General features: G+C 38.1%; 1 protein-coding gene across 1 annotated transcript in view; it reads right to left on the bottom strand.

Moving 5' to 3' along the window:
• The window catches only part of IQGAP1 (IQ motif containing GTPase activating protein 1), a 97,886-nt gene that overhangs the window by 64,815 nt on the left and 11,367 nt on the right, over positions 1 to 21,704 (bottom strand). The window contains exon 3 of the mRNA XM_057720406.1: positions 355 to 511. Within this exon, the coding sequence (XP_057576389.1) occupies positions 355 to 511 (157 nt within the window). The remainder of the gene's footprint in view (positions 1 to 354; positions 512 to 21,704) is intronic.

The raw sequence follows: 21,704 nt of genomic DNA on the forward strand, positions 1-21,704 counted from the left end.
GCTGTTGCTTTCAATTTGCCAACAAATCTCAGAGCTTGGTTAAAATCAGACTTAAAGTATTAATTCCCCTAGTTACTTCCTCTACCTTCTAAGATATAAAAAATTCATCAAGGACCATGAAAATTTCTAGATACAAATTACTCATTAGAATTGCGCCAGAAATACAGACAGCTAAAATTCCTTTACTACTGTATCTTGACTTTGCACTAAATTTTCTCCATTCTGCCAAGTATTTTATTTTGTTGGAACAAACACATATATATTTCTCAGTAACTCTTTCACAGGATAAAGTATGCTAAACTTCTCTCTCATGAAGTTTATAGAAATTTAAGCACCAAGCAAGGAAGGACTCACCTTGTATCTGGTCTGCTCTCGATCATAGATCTTCTTCAGGGACACCACTTTAGGAGAGAAGAAGTTTCCTAGTTTGGCAAGGTAGACCCCATTCCTAAGCCCCTCTTCCAGTTCTGTGGTGGGAGGCAGATCTTCCCCAAGGCATGCTTCCATCCACCTGCACAGAAGAGAGGACATGAGAAAAGAGAGGTAAGGTGTGAACACTTCCTTAGAGATTTCAAGCTTAATTTCCATTCTCCTTGGACAAGTTTAAATTGAACAAAAGCAACTGTCTTTCAAGATTTAATTTCACACACATCCTTGTCCTGGCCCAGTCAGATCTCAGAGGCAGGGAACTTAAGAAAATTCTCTATTATAAATGCCACCCTCTTCTCCACTCTACTTTCCTTTCCTGCAGCAAGAGAGCCAGGGCTCCCCAGGTCCTAACTGCCCCACAAGCTTCAGCCCAGACCTTCTCCCTCACTCCTTCAGCTGCTCCTTAAGAATTCTTAAGAAAAACCTTTTGTAACTGAAGCCACCATCTCTCAACTGTTCAGAAACTTAAATTTGTAGCTGAAGTTCGCTTCCGGTTTGAGAATTCAGCATCCATAGTGAATTTCTAGGTTCAGACTTAGAGTTGTTTGGAGGTTACCAAAATAGTCAATCATCTCACCTAAAATACTTAAGGAAACTCCAATGGAAGCAGTAAAAATGAATTCATGTTTTTCAGGGGGTGAGGAAGTTGTAAAGGAAAACTATATTATCCCCCTCAGACACCGCTCACAAGATTTCAGGGAAGCCCAAGATAAAATAAAGTTTATCTGCATATATTTTCTACCAACAGAAATGTAGGTAACTAAAAAATCTTTTAGGGCAATGGTTTTAAACTTCTTTTTGAGTCATAGAATCCTCTATCTAAGGAAAACTACAGATCGTTCCCCCCAAAAATGTATACATACTTAAATTTAATACATAATTTCAGAGATTTCATTGACCCCAGGTTGAAAACCCCTAATTTAAAATTATGATACTCAAATATTACAAGGCTACTGTTATCCCCAAATTCCTCACCATACCACAGCGGTGGGAGATGATGCCTGGTCTGTTTCACTAGTGATAAATCTTTGAAAAGCCAAATTAAAAAAAAAAAAAAAAAAAATCCAAACATACAGCAAACTGAAGTAAAAACTAGATTTACTGCCAAATGGGACAACATAAGAATGTTTGTTGTCCCATTTATAATGTTAATTGATACATAAAGTTTAAATTAAAAGACAAATAAAACTGGAAGCCACATTTAAATGTGCCACACACACCCCTGCCGTGAAAATTTATAAGAAAACTCTAACATGCCAATAGAAAAATAGGCCAAATAATATATAAATGTATTTATAATCCCATTTATGTTTCTATATAATTCTTTACATTAATAAAATTGCCTGAAAAGATATACAATAGAGCTTGAATTTTTTCATACTTTTAAAATTATTAGTTTTATAATTCAGAATAAAATTTCTTATATTAATTCTATCTTCTCAAACCGAGATTACCACTCAATCTTTAAAAAATAATGAGGGATGGGCTTCCTAAGTGGCTCAGTGGTTGAGAATCCGCCTGCCAATGCAGGGGACACGGGTTCGATCCCTGCTCCAGGAAGATCCCACATGCTGCGGAGCAACTAAGCCCGTGCACCACAACTATTGAGCCTGTACTTTACAGCCCATGAGTCACAACTATTGAGCCCATGTGCTGCAATTACTGAAGCTCATGCGCCTAGAGCCTGTGCTCCGCAACAAGAGAAGCCACGGCAATGAGGAGCCTGAGCACTACAACAAAGAGTAGCCCCCACTCACTGCAACTAAAGAAAGCCCGTGCACAGCAAAAAAAAGACCCAACACAGCCAATAAAATAAACAAACAAACAAACAAACAAACTTATAAAAAATAATAATAATAATCAGGGAATTCCATGGTGGTCCAGAGATTAGAACTCGGTACTTTCACTGCCCTGGCCGGGTTTAATCCCTGGTCAGGAACAAAGGTGGGGGAGGTGGAGGCGAAGCAACAATGTTCCTGTTCTTCTCAAGTTGTAGACAACAGTTACACAACCTCACTTTCAAATTTATTCTACTTCTAAAGTAGCTAGCATACTGTCTGACATAAAGTAGATACGTAAATAAATACTGGCTGGATAGATGAATGGGCCAGGGAATTTTCTGGTTATTTCCTACACCCAATGATATTAAGTTTCCTCTTTTGGCTTTTCTCTTAGGTAGTAGAACTGAAATGTCATAAGGGGAAAATGAAGAAACCAATGAATTTTCCAAAAGAGTTGCCATAGTAACTAAATTAGATACCAACTTGTAACAGCTACAAATTCTAAGCTATACTTCTCCAAGAACCTAAAGACCAGAAGGGCAATGTGGAAAAGAACACAGGTCATGGTATGGGAAATAGCTGTAGCCCAAGGACACATCTCATATAATATTTTACAATATTTTATAATATTTTACAGCTAAAAAGGATACAGCAAACATCTCCTGGCAACCCCTGCTCTCAGGGGACAGTCTAACTTGTGTTCTCATGAACAGGGACAAACCCAGAAAAACCCTAAGCCAAAAACAGCCCTTTACCACATAATAGTGTGAAGAAAAAGTAACTTATTTTCCTCTCAAAATGGGGAAGACTGTGGATAAACAGTACAGTAGTGCTTTTGCCTTGAATCAGAGCCAGCTACCAGTGCTGTTTAGTTTCTCCTCTCCTCTGAGATCACTAGATTAAAATCAAAGTAAAAGGAGGGACCACGGCCACATCTCCCACAGTCCTTCATCTTTGCTTTCTCTTGTCTAACTGCTATAAAACAGTCCTGACTGATGACAAGCCTCACAAGCTTTCCATAGTGGAGTAGAATACCCTACATATCACACAAGTGTCAGGCCAGAAGAAAAGCCACCAGTGATCTGGTGAAAAGGGATAAGCAGAGAGGGAGAGCTAGAGGAAACAGGCAAAGCACAGAAATGTCTTTAAACACCCATCCCAAGCCCAGTTCCCTGTGTGGCTCACCCTCCATTCTAAGCTCTGCTCCACAGCAGAGAATCACCTGGTTTGTTTTTAAGAATAAAGTCAGTTAAATTAGGGCCAAACTGCATTGAAAAATTAAGAGCATTAAATAGGGTGCTACATTACTATAATTTTTAATCTTAGCAGCAGTTTGGATTCTACTATAATTCCGAGAAGATGCAACAAACCCTCCTGTCCTTCTCTACAGCCCATCTGAGATTCTCCTTCTGCCACAAACTCACAGAATCACAAAATGTGAGAGCAAGGAACTGAATGCACTTCTAGGGCAAATCCCTTTAGGATTTTCCCCCAATATAACACATATCCATTAAAGAGAATTACAAGACATTTCTCAATATTTTATGAATATTTTCCATGTTATACAGTTTCTGGTGTTTGAGTTACACTAAAATTCTACCAAGTGCTAATCAGTCACCCATGTTGGACATTTATATCATTTCTTAATGTTTTCAACCATTAAATAATGCTGTAAGGAACGTCTTTGTACACAACGTTCTTTCATATTTATAATTAATCCCTTCGGAAAGATCTTAGAAGTGTAACTCTGAAACAAAAAATGTTATTGCCCAAAAGCTTACCATAAGGCTGTACCTATTTGCACAACCCTCTCATTTTACAAATAAGAGTAAGTAAGGCCTGTCCACTGCTAGCTAGTGACAAAGGTAGGCTAAGAGGACCCTGATTCCTGATTTAGAATCCTTCTCACTAAACCACTATTGCTCTTACCACATCACCCCAAAAACCTAACAGGGCTAAGCTTCACAGGTCTGTCTAACGAGGACAAAATTTCAGATAGCCCATGCAGGTAAAAGGCTGGTATCTCTCCAGGTTCTGTTCACTTAATAGGGTTTTAAATATTTTAGTTTAACTGTAAGTCCACCAGTAATTCTCAACTCAGACATAACACTTCCTTGTAAAACTTAAGCATTTAATTTAACTTTATAAGTACATTTAAGAATAAATCTATGGGGCTTCCCTGGTGGCGCAGTGGTTAAGAATTCGCCTGTCAATACAGGGGACACAGGTTAGAGCCCTGGTCCAGGAAGATGCCACATGCCGCAGAGCAACCAAGCCCGTGTGCCATAACTGAGCCTGCACTCTGGAACCCACATGCCACAACTACTGAAGCCCACACGCCAAAAGCCCGTGCTCCACAAGAGAAACCACCGCAATGAGAAGCCCATGCACCACAACGAAGAGTAGCCCTCACTCTCTGCAACTAGAGAAAGCCTCAGCAGCAGCAATGAAGACTCAATGCAGCCAATAAATAAATAAATAAAGTAAATTTATTTTTAAAAAAAGGAATAGATCTATGAATTGATTCCTATCTTACACCAGACACAAAAATCAATTCAAAATGGATTAAAGACTTGAACGTAAGATCTGAAACCATAAACTCCTTTAAGAAAACATAGCGGGTAAGCTCCTTGACGTCAGTCTTGGAGATAATTTTTTTTGAATTTGACATCTAAAGCAAAGGCATCAAAAGCAAAAATAAACAAGGGAGGATTATATCAAACTAAAAAAGCTTCTGCACAGCAAAGGAAACCAGCAAAATGAAAAGACAATTTACGGAACGGTAGAAAATATTTGCAAATCATATATCTGATAAGGAGTTAATACCCAAAATATATGAAGAACTCATACAACTCAATAGCAAAAACAAAACAAAACCCCAAACCAAAAATCCAATTTTTAAATGGGCAGAGGAACTGGATAGTTTTCCAAAGAAGACATACAAACGGCCAATAGGTATGTGAAAAGATGCTCAACATCATTAAATCATCAGGGAAATGAAAATCAAAACCACAATGAGATATCATCTCACACCTGTTAGAATGGCTATTAACAAAAACACATGAGAAAACAAGTGTTGGTAAGAATGTGAAGAAAAGGGAGCCCTTGTGCACTGTTGGTGGTGTGGGCAAAGAATGTCATCTGCCATTTCAGTAAATGAAGAATGTTGAGGCCATCAAACCACTGTAGCCTCCCCTGACGGCGCGCCCTAAGGGGAATTCAGGATGGAGAAAAACAGGTTGCCCACCACCAAGCCAAGAGCCTCTACATCCATCCCCAACAGTGTACCCTGAGGGGATTCAAGACAGAGAAAAAAGGATACTTGTTCTAGATAAGGTGCATATCAAAGGAATAATTTCAATAAACCCAGACTCTTGCATCTTCCCATATGCAGAAAAGCACTTAATTCATTAACTTGGAATGTCTGGAGTTTTTCTAATAGCAGTAATCTTACAATGTTCTGACTCCCTGGTTTGTGTTTGTTTTTGTTTTCCAAAAGACTCTGTCCTCATTTAGTCCATCGAATAATACATAATTCTCAACTTTTAGGTTGTACATTTTTTTTAGTCAACAGTGGGATTATAAATTGGTGTAGCCACTATGGAGGTACTATGGAGGTTCTTCAAAAAATTAAAAATAGTACTGCCATATCATCCAGCAATCCCACTTCTGGGTATAGAGACATCCCTGAGCATCAACAGGGGTTTGGTTCCAGGACTCATGTGGATAGGTACCAAAATCCAAGGATGCTCAAGTCCTGTATATAAAATATCGTAGTACTTGCATACAACCTAAGCACACCCTCCTGTACACTTTAAATCATCTGCAGATTACTTATAATACTAAATACAATGTAAATGCTATATAAATAGTTGTAAATATAATGTAAATGCTATGTAAATAATTGCTGCCCGGCAGCAAATTCAAGTTTTGCTTTTTGGAACTTTCTGGAATTACTTTTTCCCTGAATATTTTCAATCCACAGTTGACTGAATCCATAGATGCTGAACCTGCAGATATGGAGAGGTGACTGTATATCCAAAGGAAATGAAAACAGGATATCAAAGAAGATAAATCTGCACTCTCATGTTCACTTTAGCACTACTCACAATAGCCAAGATACGGAAACAACCTAAGTACCCACAAATGGATGAGTGGATAAAGAGGTTGTGGTATATATATACAAAGAAATATTCAGTCATGAGAAAGAAGCAAATCCTGCCATTTGTGATAACATGGATGGACCTTGAGGGCATTATGCTAAGTGAAATAAACCAGACAAACAAAAACAAATACTGTATGATATCACTTACATGTAGAATCTAAAAAAAAAAAAAAAAAGATCAAACTTTTAGTACTTGCCAGGAGGTAGGGCATGGAAAAAACAGGGAGAGGTTGGTAAAAGGATACAGCCTTTCAGATGCAAGATGAATAAAGTCTGAGGATCTAACATAAAACATAGTGACTATAGTTGATAACACTGTATTGTATAATTGAAATTTGTTAAGAGAGTAGAACTTAAAAAATGTTCTCACCAAAAATACATAACAAATAAATAAATAAATAAGTTGATGGTTATGTTACCTAGATGGAAGAAATCCTTTCACTATGTATACATACATCAAATCACCACAACTTACTTTAAATATCCTACAATTTTATATGCTATTTATACCTCAATAAAGCCGAAATTTAAAAAATAAATCCATCTATGCACAAAAGAAAACTCACTGGCCAACACAATTCTCATATTACCAGTTCTCTTGTTTAAAACTGTCTTCATAGTCACAGAACTTCATGGTTGGAAGGCTCATTAAAGCTCTTCCAGTCTACCCCAACTCCTCAGCTCCCCTCTCACCTCCCACTCCCTCCCCCACTTTAATGACTGAATGCTCCCAAAATACCTTGGCCAAATCATAATGTAAGCTGACCCTGAACACTGATGCTGACATGGAATCAACCACACATTCAAGTTAACCCACTTCATCTCAGGCTTCTAGTAGCCAAAAAGTTTCTATTAAGCCATCACCAGCTAGCTCCCCATGGGCACCCTAAACTGCCTTCTGGAGCAAGACAATACATGTAATTAAAATCTAATGTGACCAGCACTGGCCAGGGACCTTTAAAAACCTGGGTTTATATCCTGTCCCTGTTACTTATCAAGACAGCAAGTCACTTTCCCAGTTTCTTCATTTGTTAAAAGGGAATAACAATACTTTCCAAATAGGTCTGTTGTTCAGGATTAAATAAGATTACACGTGAAATGCAGCGCTTAGCACAGTGCTTGGCTGGGTATTTTAAAAATATTTGTGCTTATCCTCCTTTCCCCTTATATATGATGAGTCACATGCCAACACTTTTGTTAGGAAAATGATTCCAGTTCCTTCAAGTACTCTTCATGAAAAGAGAAGAACAGCACCTACCTCACAGGATGACTGTGAGGATTACGAGATAACACACATGAAGAGTTAAGAAGAGTGCCTGCTGTTGGTGGGAATGTAAGCTAGTACAGCCACTATGGAAAACAGTTTGGAGGTTCCTTAAAAAAATAAAAATGGAACTACCATATGACCCAGCAGTCCCACTACTGGGCATATACCCAGAGAAAACCATAATCCAAAAAGAAACATGTACCATAATGTTCACTGCAGCACTATTTACAATAGCCAGGACATGGAAGCAACCTAAATGTCCATCGACAGATGAATGGATAAAGAAGATGTGGTACATACATACAATGGAATATTACTCAGCCATAAAAAGGAATGAAATAGAGCTATATGTAATGAGGTGGATAGACCTAGAGTCTGTCATACAGAGTGAAGTCAGCCAGAAAGAGAAAAACAAATACTGTATGCTAACTTATATATATGGAATCTAAAAAAAAAAAATGGTACTGATGAACCCAGTGACAGGACAAGAATAAGGATGCAGATGCAGAGAATGGACTGGAGGACACAGGGTTGTGGGGGTTGGGGGCGAAGGGGAAGCTGGGACGAAGTGAGAGAGTAGCATAGACATATATACACTACCAACTGTATAATAGATAGCTAGTGGGAAGTTGCTGTATAACAAAGGGAGATCAACTCGATGATGGGTGATGCCTTAGAGGGCCAGGACAGGGAGGGTATGAGGGAGTCTCGCAGGGAGGGGATATGGGGATATATGTATAAATACAGCTGATTCACTTTGGTGTACCTCAAAAGCTGGTACAAGAGTGTAAAGCAATTCTATTCCAATAAAGAGCTTAAAAAAAAAAAAAAAGAAGAGTGCCTGGAACAGAGTTAGCTGGTATTACTACTAGCGTTAGACAGAACTCCCTGCCCCTCGCATCCTTCTCATTCATCTCTGAACACTATGTTCCAGGTGTGGTCTAACTGGTCTGAAATGGAACCAGAATATGACTCCTTCATTCTGAACACTCCAAAACCGCAGACGAAGCCTTGGTTAAATTACTGCATGACACTTTTCCAACCAGCAGAGATTCTTAGTATTTTCCCCAAAATACACAGCTGCTAAACCCAATCTCTGCAGTTCCACATCAGAACTGTTATTTGCACTCATCCCTGTTACGTTTCCTTATGTTTGATTCAGCCCACTGTCCCAAATGTCAGCATCTTTTGGGATCCTAATTCTGTGAACCAAAATACTAACTTCTCTTCCAGCTTCACATCATCCACAAATACTAATGGGTTTTAAGGAATGATGAGGAATTAACTAAATGGCCAAGGCAGAGGAGGCCTCCACACAGAAGAAATACCATGTACAAAGGCAGGGAGGGCTGAGAAAAGATGGTGGCTTAGGGAGTAGCTCAGCACTACCATTGCTAAAAGGGAAAGTACAAGGTGAAGATGGAAAAAAAAGAGTAGGCTGGATGGTGCAAGGCCTGTTTGTCATGCTGATAAAAAACCTTTCCTTCAGTCATGAGAGACACTGAAGGATGTTAAGTGGGAGGTGATCAGATCTGTGTTTCAGAAAATCACTTTGGAAACAATATGGGTTTTTAAAATTTTTCTTCATGTACAAACGTTTTAAGAAATAAGTCGCTTAAAAAAAAAAAAGTTCTGAGAATATTATACCAAGTGGTGACACCAGCACAACCCTATCTGTGATCAGGTCTCTCAGCCATGGGCACAGATAGAACTCAGTGACAAAACTCTTCTATGAAGGAAATGGTGAATAGAGTTGTTAGTCCTTCCTCCCACAAAAAGGGATATAAACTTTCAACATTTTCTCCTCCTCAAGTTTAACCCTAGAACTGCTTTAACAAATCTAACGCAAATGAAAATTACTGATAAATAAATAAATAAATAAATAAATAAATAATTTTAAGTGACATCTGATCTGAAACACAACTATTAAACAGGAAAACAAAACGGTTCGTTTTCTGTAAATAACGCTAAAAAAAAACCTGTAACACCACTTGGCAGATATTAACTACATGCACTCTCTCCTCGCAAAAACCCCAATAGGTAAGTATTATTATTAGTCCTATTTTACTGATTAAAAAAAAAACCATAGGCTCCTCAAAAGTAAAGTAACCTCTCAAAGAGTACCCATCTAGTAAGTGGTGGAGCTCACACTTGAACCCAAGTTGGTGTGATCCTAAAGCCCAAACTCAACTGCTACAATATATTGCCTCCTTTGAAAATAATAACAGCTACCACCTAATTAATACTTGCTAATAAAACTCAAGTTCTGATGCTTCTTTTTTTTTAATATATATTTTTTAAGACAGCACTCATTTTAATTTTTTATTAATTTATTTTTGGCTGCGTTGGGTCTTTGTTGCGGCGTGCAGGTTTTCTCTAGTTGGGGCAAGCAGGGGCTACTCTTTGTTGCAGTGCATGGGCTTCTCATCGCAGCGGCTTCTCTTGTTGTGGCTCTAGGTGCGCAGGCTCAGTAGCTGTGGCGCACAGGCTTAGTTGCCCTGAGGCATGTGGGATCTTCCTGGACCAGGGCTTGAACCTGTGTCCCCTGCATTGGCAGATGGATTTCTAACCACTGCGCCACCAGGGAAGTCCTCTGATGCTTCCTGAAGCATCTTAAACCACACTGCATGACCCTCATTAACAACCCTTATTCTATCAAGTACCATGAGAGACCTATTAAATATTAAACACTGAAGTTGACACAATTAGTGTGAAAAATGAGTGCTTATATAAACGCCTATCTTAACCATAATTGCATAATAATTCTTATAAATAGTCCTGATATACCTTTCAGATTTAGCCTATTTTGATAAAGCTTTGTTTTACATATTTTAAATCAATTTTCAAAAAAAAAAAGTCTACTCTGACCGCTACACATCCATTTAGGAAACATTTCTAATGGATCACTCTGTGCAACACTTATCAGTGGCATAAAATGTGCTGAAAACCTGGCGATCATCCCTGGGAACAGAGATGTTTAAACTAGCAGCTACAATAAGAGATGATATCTGAACTAGGCACTGTAAGATAAATGCATTTAGAGAGGAGAAAATGGAAAAAAGAGACATTTAAGATAAAGAAGACAGCATTAAAAAGGGCAAAAAGGAATGAAAACAAATGGCATATTTAAGGAACGACAAATCACTGTGGCAGAGGAGCAGGTAGAGATATATCTGAAACATCAGGATTTTAATCTGCAGGCAATGGGAACCACAAAAGTTTTTGAACTTTGAAGAGCAGCTTGGTCAGATCTGACACAGCATGGTAACTAGGACAACAGCACAGAAAGATTCAACAGAGAAATATTAGGCAACTACTTGAGGAATTCAGGTGAGAGATAATAAGGTCTTCAATTAGGGCAATAGCGGAAACAGAAAGAAATATGATGAGTAATTTCAAAGGAATAATTGACCCCATTTGACAATCCCTTAGATAGCTGAGAGTGAGGGTTAGAACAGCACGGAGGAAGACGAAGGTTTAACAGACAATAGGAAAAGAAAAAAAAGAAAAGTTAGCTCCTGACCTCACATTTTGCTACTGATATTAAATATCAAGTGGATTAGAGATTTAAAAACATAAAAAAATAAAAGGACGAAAAAAATATAAATGAATGGTTGTATAATCCTGAAATGAAAAAGGTCTTTTCAAACAAGACTGTGGAGGCAGAAATCATTTTTTTTTTCAGAAATCATTTTTAAAAAGAGGGAACTAAATTGGCTACATATAAAGCAGTTAAATTTCTACAAGGCAATTTAAAAAATAAAAATTTGAAAGATAAGCTGGAGGGAAACTGCAACACATAATAAGGAGCTAATAATCTCCCATAATCTTTAGATGCATACACACACACCACACACACACACACGCTTGAAATAAATGACAAATATTTCCCTAGGAAAATGCACTAGGAACACAAACAGGTAATTCACAAAAGAATATAAATAGCCAGCAATTATAGAAAAAAATCTTAATCTCCCTACTAGTCAAAGAATGCAAATTAAAGTAACAATAACATCATTTTCAGCTGTCAGACTGGCAAAGATAAAAAAGAATGATAGTAGCTTATTATTGTCCGGTATGTGGGGAAACTCCACATTCTAACACTGTTCCACAAGAAAATCTGGCAACATGTACCATCTATAGCAAACTTGCAAAAACTTCCATAAAAGGAAAAAGGTTGTTTTATTTTTAAGAGATGATTTGGTGACTTGTGGCATGGATGGCTAAATAAAAGATGATGCCATTAAGCAAGGCTGGGAACACCAGGAGAAGCAGGCCAGAATGATAAGTTCATGCTTGAAACATGTTCAGCTTGAAAGGTCAATGAGATATCCAGGTAGAGACATCCTGTAGGCTGTTGGAAATTCAAGTCTGAAAAATTCAGGAGAGAGACCAGGTTGGAGACCCAGATTTGAAAAGTGGCACCATGGGAGTGGATGAGCTCCCTAGAAAAAGACTGTAGAGAAAAATTTTAAAGTTCAATTTTAAAGTTTAAAGTTCTTAAACCAACATTTAAGAGGTGAATATTACAGAGAAAGAACAGTCACTATGGTAAAATGAGAACTATAAGAGAATCACATCATGGCAATCAAGGAAGAAAAAAATTTTCAGGAAGCTGGGAGAGGTCACCAACTTCATATGCTGCAGAGAGATGGGTGGCAAAGAAAAAAGGATATGGCACATAAGGAAGAAGGTCATCTGGGACCCCAACAGGGAGAGTCTCAGTGGAGTGGGGAGACAGGAGGACCAGATTACTGTAACTAGAGAAGTCACTACAAGTGGGGAACGAGAGACAGCAAATGTAAACTGCTTTTTCAAGAAATCTAAGAAGGGAAGAAGAGAAACTGGGGGAATAAAGAAAGGGTTAGTCTGAAGTTGTGGCATGACTGTCTCTTTTTTTAAATAACTGAAGAAGAGGCACATATTTGCACCCTGCAAGAAAAGAATAAGGCAGACTAAAGCCACAAGAAATAAAGGATAAAAAGGAAGGTTCTGAAGAACACAGTGGGCAGTTATCTATGGAAAGGAACATACCCACTTCTTCCTTGAGAAAAGAGGGAAGGAAATAAGAATGAGCAAGAATGACATATCTAACTAACCTCTCTGAGCTTCAGTTTCCTGTCTGTGAAACAGGATTAGGAACAGCACCTACTCTCGTAAGATTGCTGTGAAGACTAAGTGAGATAATGTATACAAGCACTAGTAGGCTCTAAATAATGGTAGCTACATGTTTGTGCTAGATCCCAGAAATAAACCTACTTCTAGAGTTGGGCACCTGGTAACTTGCATAATACCTGTCTACTTTGTCTTGCTGATAACATTTGTCAAAGGGAGCATATACTTGGCCCTACCCATTCCACCACTTGGCAAGACAAAGAAATGACTATGTAGAGAACTCTAGTATGGTAAGCCTTAAAACAAGCCCAGACCAAGAGCATATGCAGAAAAGAATCAGGGTGGAAATGTGAATTAGGGGTCTGTGAAGAGGAAACCAGTTGAACAAGTTCTGCAGAGCACATGACTTCAGTGGTTTCCAGCTCTGTGCAATACAGAGGGGGAACATACCAATGCCGGAACTGACTACTCCAAACCACTGAGATTCAGTTCCTCCAGGACCAGCTCCGCTGGCACCACACCCAGCTGGCAGTGCAAACGCCCCCCCCCCCCCCAATGTCAGCGTTACTCACTGCTAAAAATCTCCCAAGTTGGCTGTCTTTCCTTGTAAATAGGATTTTACTAAAAGTACCATCTAGGCACTGGAAACGGCCTAGTAATTTCAATACAGTGTGGCAAAAACAAGTCTTAAGAAACAGGAATGCAGGTTATTCAGTAAAGAGGGAGGGGAATTACAGGTGGTTTCCCAGAGAAAATGGCACTTGTGTCTTGAAGGATGTGTGCATGCGCACGCGCACAAGGGCACACGCATGTGCGTGTGTGTCGATGGGGGAGAACATGTCAAGCCAAAGGAAGAGAAGGTACAGACCCTTTGAAGGATTTGAAACGGGAAGGAAGTGATTAGATCTGATTTAAAAGATCACTCCAGGCACAGTGGATTGGGAGGAGGGACTAACAGGGGTGCGGAACTACTAAAGAAACTACAGCAGTAACACAGACAAGAAATGACAAAGGCTAGTTTTCCAAGTCATACAAGCAAAATGAGAAATCCTGATAGTATCGGTTTTAAAAGAAACTTCTGGCTATGAATTAAACCAATGTGAACAGCTACAGGAATAAGTGAGAAACAGAAGGGAATTTTTTTTCTTAGTCTTAACTTAGTTAACCTCTGTGTTACCTAAAACAGACCCTTCCCTGAAGGAATCATTTCACTCTGCTGAACTGGACAAGGTATGTCAAGTTTATTTGCCAAAATTAAATGTCTGATTGTTACCATATTTCAAGAGTCCCTCATCTTACTAGAGTGGTAGAAACTAGACTATGGTAATGGCTGCACCACTTGGTAAATTTACTAAAAATTGTTGACTTCTACACTGATACTGAGAGAATTTTATGGTAGGTAAACTATACTTCAAAGAAGTTTAAAAAGAAAAAAAAAAAGTCCCTGGGTGAATAGGATTAATTTACTTCCAGACCAAGTCTTCAAAAGCTGAGCCTAGTGAAACATTACCATGTTCTACCTATTCACCCATCCACCTCTACTTTACCATATATCATGAAGCATGAAAGACCCTTTAACCCTAAATGGGGGGGGGGGGGAATCAAACTTCAAAGTGAGCTAAAGTCAGAGCAGCTCTTGAGAAAAAAAACAGAAAAAAACAGGTGAGAGTCCTGTACTAGGTGGAAGACAAGCACATATTTCTTTGCAAAAGACCAATTCTCTGAGTCACTGCCTACTGCAGCAGCTGCTAGAGCCCAGGGGAACAAGGAGAGCCTGTAGAGCAAGAACATGCCAAAAAGTTAATTTTCAGATCTAGTCATTAGTGACAGCATATCGGAAGGCAGGATTAACGACTGAATATGATACTCATTAAGGACATAGCCCTTGCCCTCTAAGGCTCATGGTAAATTAGGGAACAGAAAAATATAAAGCACTTACAATATATTGTGAAAAGCTATAATAAAGATACATTGGACCAAATAGTACACTCTAAATATATTCATTTTATTGTATGTTAACTATATCTCAATAAAAACTCCTTAAAAAAAAAAAAAAGATACACTGGGTGGGGGAATATAGAGACACAAGGGAGGAGCATCTAACTCTGACCTGGGGTAAGGGTGGGTGTCCAAATAAGATTCTTGGAGAAGAAACTGCTTGAATTTATTTTCTTAGATCAGCGATATATTTACACAGGTCAAAATTTTTTAAGTATAAAAAGATACCCAGGGGTTGGGGGGGCGGGGGTTGAAGGGGAAGCTCAGAAGAAGTGAGAGAGTAGCATAGACATATATACACTACCAACTGTAAAATAGATAGCTAGTGGGAAGTTGCTGTATAACAAAGGGAGATCAACTCAATGATGGGTGATGCCTTAGAGGGCCAGGACAGGGAGGGTGGGAGGGAGTCTCGGGAGGGAGGGGATATGGGGATATATGTATAAATACAGCTGATTCACTTTGGTGTACCTCAAAAGCTGGTACAAGAGTGTAAAGCAATTATATTCCAATAAAGAGCTTAAAAAAAAAAGATACCCAGTTAAAAGGAAAAAAATCTCATGAAGTGAATAGACAAGAGTGTCATATGCTGTAGAGATCAGGTAAATTAAGCACTGAAAATTTTCCAATGGGCATAGCAATTAGGTCATTGATGATTTAAGCAAGAGAAATTTCAGTGGGAGAAAGGAGGGCACACGAATCACACCCACATGAGTTAAGATTTAAAAAGTGGATATAAGGACTAAAGACAAGATTTCCTTGAAGGAAAAAAGAAGGGACAATAATCCTAGACAGGGTCTAGGATTGAGGGAGTATTTCTGGAATGGGTGAGGACATTTATGTGCTAAAGAGAAAGAAATGGCAGAAAAAAGCTCATGTTATAGTTAAGAACATAATACTGGACAAGAACCCTAGAAGACAAGCAGGGATAGGATCCAGACCAGAGAGAAGACTGAGTCTTAGGGAGAAAAATAGTTCTCCCATTGCTACAGGGAAGGAGGTCAAATGGCATGTTAAACGAAATGTGATAAACTTGTTAGGGCCAGAAAAATTGAAGGGGTTTGTAGAGAAAATAAAAGTCATCAAGTTGTGATATGAGAAGTTAGGGATGGAGATGCCTACTAAGTATAACGGTTGATAAAACTTTTGATCAGCCCCACCCATCTCTGACAATTCAAATGTTACTTCCAAAAGGCACCTCCTCCACGAACTCTTCCATAACCTACAGTTAGAAATAATCTCTTCTTCCTTCAAACTTCCTCTAGACTTTCTTACAGCACTCTCCATCTCAGCACTTTGAATCTCTACCTCTTTATAACGTTATTTAAGTACATTAAGGGTGGAATCCTTTCCTGATTTCTATTTGAAGCATGGTGCTCAATAAATAACTGCTGAATGACAAACTGTTCTTTCTCTCTTGCTTAAGGACTACAGTCTTGGTCTCATTTACAAACAAATAATAAAAGAAAAAGAAATTACCCTAAACTCTCATCACCATCAACTGAAATTCTCTTAACTACCACAGCACCCACATTCCACACAAGTTTTCACCAATTCAACGGAACAATATTCCTGAGCATCTACTTTGTAAAAAGCACTGTGGAAGGAGGTGCTGTTGGACACCAATAAGTAAGAAAAGAGGGTCTCACCCCTAAAGGAGCACAAAAGAGTATGACAAATATACATATAGCTATGCTTTCCCTTCTCTCCCATAAATTTCAGACTATATAGCAAAACCCAGCCATAAAATAATCTCTCCCTTAGCTAAACTTTCACACATTAACTGCTTGCAGCATTTCCTTGGCAATCTATATTGCTTTGTGACATTAGTTAGATCTTCCATCCATCCATGTTGAGCAACTTTTCAAATGTCTGTCCAATTAATCTGTAAGTCCCCTAAGGGAAGGACCAGGTTATACTTTCATATCTTCTCCAGTTCTACCCGAGGGTCCTGAACAATGGCAGAACTCAAAATTTTTTTACCTGTTTTATTGTATTGGAGGTGTTCTTCCCAACTTTTTTAGCCATGTCAGAAAAAAAAAAAAGAGCAATGGAACATTATCAAGTTTTTCAAAATAAAAGTACCTTTTAATAACAGGAAATGAAAATAAAAACTATTTTAAGTAACTTGAGAAAGCACTTAGGTTGGAACATAATCTTCCATTAATCATTATACAGTCTATGCTTGAAAGTCTGCAACACGGGTTTCCTCAAAGCAAGTTTGGGGGGAATTTTTCTGGAACTCTCTTATTGTTATAAAGTTCTTCCTCATATTAAGCAGATTTCCATTGCCTGGTTCTGTTCCTCTGGCACCACATATGATAAATTGAAACCCTCTTCCATTTTTTAGGAATTTTTAAATAATATAGACAAAATATTAACAGTTGAATAAATTCCTATACTGGATGAGAGGTTGCTCTTCTGAGATTCTATGCTTCTATATTCCCTCTAAATCTTGTTTCCATATTAAATCATCTCAGTCCAAGTTCAATTATTCCTCATACATCAAATTTCCAGACCCTTTTCAATCCTGGACATGCTCATCCAACATGCTCTAGTCCTGAAGCAATAACCAAGTCTCAACTAGTGGACCAACACCCACTGCCTGGGAGTGGTTCCTCAGGTAAGGATTCTGATCTATCAGCAGTGCTTGTTGTGGGTGTGAAGGGACTTCACATTCCTGCTCTAGACTAGCAAGGTCCCTCTTAAAGTACAGCTTCCAGAACTGAAAATCAACTAAAATCAGTAGCTTCTGATCAGTACAGAGGACAATGGAATCATCTCTTCCTTTGCTGCATATACCACATTTCTATCAGTGACTTAATGAACACCTCAGGTTTGCTAAATTTTGTTTTTTTCCCCCCACTAATCCTATCCCTACTAACGCTATTTCTCTCTCTATCCTGCATTTAGACACTCCGTTTTTTTAACCCGAATGCAAGATGTCACATTTCTCACTATTAAATTTCATCATTAGATTCAAGATATTTTGAAAGCAAAATCTGTCATGCGGTATATTAACCATCCCAGCAACACAACTGGAGTCTGATCAATATACCACTGATGCATTCGTAAGTTCCAACACAAATGTTTTACATGTAACATGCCCTAATGAGCTTTCTTTGAATTAAAGACCTAGTCGCTCCTTTTTTTCTTGAGCTAACATGTCTATAACATAAATTCACCATTTTTAACCATTTTAAAGTAAGCAATTCAGTGGCTTTTAGGATATTCACAATGCTGTGCAACCATCATGGACCATCTAATTCCAGAAAATTCCCACCATCCAAAAGGGAACCCTAGGCCCATTAAGCAGTCACTCCTCATCTAGCAGCTCTTTTTGAATATGATTCATTCAACTGGCTACAAATTTTTAATTACATTACAGTCTAGTCCATATTTATCCAATCTGTCTGCAAAAATATCACAAGACATACTTTCAAATGCTTTACTGAAATCTAGACATTACTCTGTTTCTCTGATTCACCAATCTGGTGACCCTGCCCAAAAGGCAATGATGTTATTGTGACAGGGCCTTTCTCAGGGAGTCCTGGCTGACTCCTAAGCATCCCTTCATTTCTCACCATAAGCCATCTACTTGACAAAACATATGCTATGGAATTTTGCCAGAGACTAGTTCCCTAGACTAGAATTTGTGATATCTCTCCTTTTTAATAACTAGTACATTTGCAATCCCCCGTTTTTAAAAACCACACTCCTGCCCTTCACAACGTCATAAAGATCACTGACGATAGTTCGGCAATTGTGCCTACCCAGTTAGTACAATAATGGCTTTAATTTAAGCGCTATTAACCAAGAACGTGAGAATTCACTGGAGAAAGGGAAGAAACTACAGATGAAACATAAAACAGTTAAGAGCTGACCATGGACAGGTCTCAAATTCTTAGTTGAGATAGTCCCTCAAATCCATTATTCTGAGAGAGAACAGTATTTCCCAAACAAGTATACCCTGGAACACTAGTCCTAAGAAAGATGACCTATGAGGAAAGAGTCTGATAGTAAACTGGGTTTGAAGAATATTGTTCACACTATCCTCTCCTTTGGAGATTCAGAATTTACAGCCCATTACACCATTTAAATAATCTGTTTAACTTGGTTTAATCCACTATTTCTGAAACATATTTGACCACCAAACCCTTTCCTCCTTAATGTCACATTAATAGAATACACCTCAAAAAACAGTGATACAGAGGTCAGCTGCATAGTTTTCAAAAGTTCTTCAAAACTGTACTCTCCTTTAACACAAAGAATAAATTGTTAGTTTGACAAATTATTCATCTCTTCACAATATATATATCAAAGATGTTAACCCAAAACCAGTTTTCTCAATGCCAACTTCATTACACTATTAATCTTTTTAACATAATACAGATTGCTTGAAAGCACTCTGGAATTAACACACTTCTAGCTAATTTTTCTAAAAGGATATTTAAGCCATATGTTTCAAAAATTTCAAAAGTTGAAGCTGCCTTGTTCTGCAAAAAAAAATTAAATCTCAATTCATAGACTAGAGAGTTTGGCAAATTCTAGCACACATTTCATAAAAGAGCCACTGCTGGTGCTCAATATTTAAGATACTATCCAAATATCATCCAGAGAAAAAAAAAATAAAGCAGGAGCTCTACATCACTCTTCACACCAAAATAAATTCCAAATGGATCAAAGGGTCAAATGTTAAAATTCTTTACATCCTAAAAATACTAGCAGAAAGCCTGGGGGAATGTTTCTGTATAATCTCAGTATTAGATATAATCAGTATAGATAAAGACTATAAAAATGATACGAAGCCCGTAAACTAAAAATAAGATTAGTAAAATCATATATATCTTGAAATTCTAAATTATTTTAAACTCGTTAAAATCATAAGTTAAAAAACAAGCTGGAATAATTATTTACTACACATACAGCATCCAAAGGGTCAATCTCCTCACTCTAAAAAGAGCTCTTACATCAATAAGACCAATAATACAATAGAAAAATGAGCAAAGGATTCTGCCAGGACAATTGACAGAAAAGGAAATACAAATGGCTATTAAACAGATGTAAAGGGACTTCCCTGGTGGCGCAGTGGTTAAGAATCCACCTGCCAATAAAGGGGACACGGGTTCAATCCCTGGTCCTGGAAGATCCCACATGCTGAGGAGAGCAACTAAGCCCATGCACCACAACTTCTGAGCCTGCGCTTTAGAGCCTGCAAGCCACAACTATGGAGCCCAAGCGCCGCAACTACAGAAGCCTGCACACCTAGAGCCAGTGCTCCACAACCACAGAAGCCACTGCACCGCTTCAAAGAGTAGCCCCTGCTCAGCACAACTATAGAAAGCCCGCGCACAGCAGCAAAGACCCAACGCAGCCAAAAAATAAGTAAAATTTTAAAAAGTAATAAACAGACATAAAGATGCTCAGCTGCACTCAGAATAAGATAATCTGAAAATGAAACTATAATTAATGCCATTTTCAACTATGAAATTCATAAATACAGGGAAAAAAAACTATGATACTCTAGGTTAGTGAAATCAGCAAAATCAGCCCTCTCATATATCACTGATGTATATATAAACTGGTACAATATACAGAGAGAGCAAGCTGACAGTATTTATCAAAACTAAATGTTGATATTCCCATTGACTTAGAAATCCTACTTTTAGAAATTTCATTTTTAGAAATTTATCCTACAATACTCACAAGTACAGAATGGCAGACATACAAAGCTGCTATCTACAACACTGCCAATAAGACTGAAAGCTGGGGGTGGGGGAAACATCCACTGATAGGTTAAACCCATACACTGAAAAGCTATGCAACTGTAAAGGAAAAAAAATGAAGTACTACAATGTATTCATGTGGAATATATTACAAGATGCAAAGCAGAATGTATAGTGCTATCACTTCTATACAAAGAAATAAAAAGTAATTTGTATTTAGATGCATAGACTCTAGAAGGATATACAATCATAACAGTGGTTCCATCTGAGGAGATCTGGGTGGCTGGGGAACAAGACTAGGAGATAGACTTTTTTTTTTTTTACTGAATATCCTAGCAGAGCCTCTGATTAAGTATCATATCCATATATTACCTACTTTTTAAATGATTAAGAGAAAAAGTTTTAATTAAAAAAATTTAAGACCAAATCTGCCTAAAAAACATTTTTGTGGGTCTTCTCAAGCTTTCAAAGGAAAACTCCCTAAGTCAAGCCACTGTCTAGCACTACATCTTCAAACTAGCAATGATTAAGAAGCACTGTCCAAAGTAATGTCATAGTAATATGTCTTCAAGGCAGAAAAACATTTTAATAGTCATGTAAGTGGTAAGTGACTTTTGTCTCCTTTTAGCTGTTTTAAAGGTCATCTGAAATGTATGTTATTTGCAGAAAAATACCAGGAGACTCTTTTCATTTAAAAAGAAATTTTTTTCCAGCCGTGCCACTTGGCTTGCGGGATCTTAATTCCTCGACCAGGAATTGAACCTGCACCCACCCTTGGCAGTGAAAGCTAGGAGTCCTAACCACTGGACCTCTGGGGAATTCCCTTACATTTTATTTTTATATCATTTTTCTATTTTTAATGATCATAGATTTTTTTCCTTTTCAATTTTTCCTTTTCTAATTTTTGCCCCGTTCCCACTTTTTACACTTCAGTTCCTCTGCTTCAATTTTTAGGAACACTAATTAAGCCTATTCAAGAAAATACTCTTAGTTTTTTATGCTGCTGATTAATAACCCTTAGCAACAGGCTGATACTTTCTACCTTATGGATAAATACCTATCACAACAACAGTATTTCCTTCTACTACAACAGAAGCCGAGCCCTGGGCTGGCAGCTGCCGCTCCAGTGCTCCTTCTGCTTTTCGTTATGATTTCCAGTGAGTCAACAGGAAGGTGTTCAGAGTAAGGAAGAAATAGAGGCCTTTAGACAGGCCTTTCCTCCA

This window comes from Hippopotamus amphibius, chromosome 2 (genome assembly GCF_030028045.1).
Source record: "Hippopotamus amphibius kiboko isolate mHipAmp2 chromosome 2, mHipAmp2.hap2, whole genome shotgun sequence".
Classification (NCBI taxonomy): Eukaryota; Metazoa; Chordata; class Mammalia; order Artiodactyla; family Hippopotamidae; genus Hippopotamus; species Hippopotamus amphibius.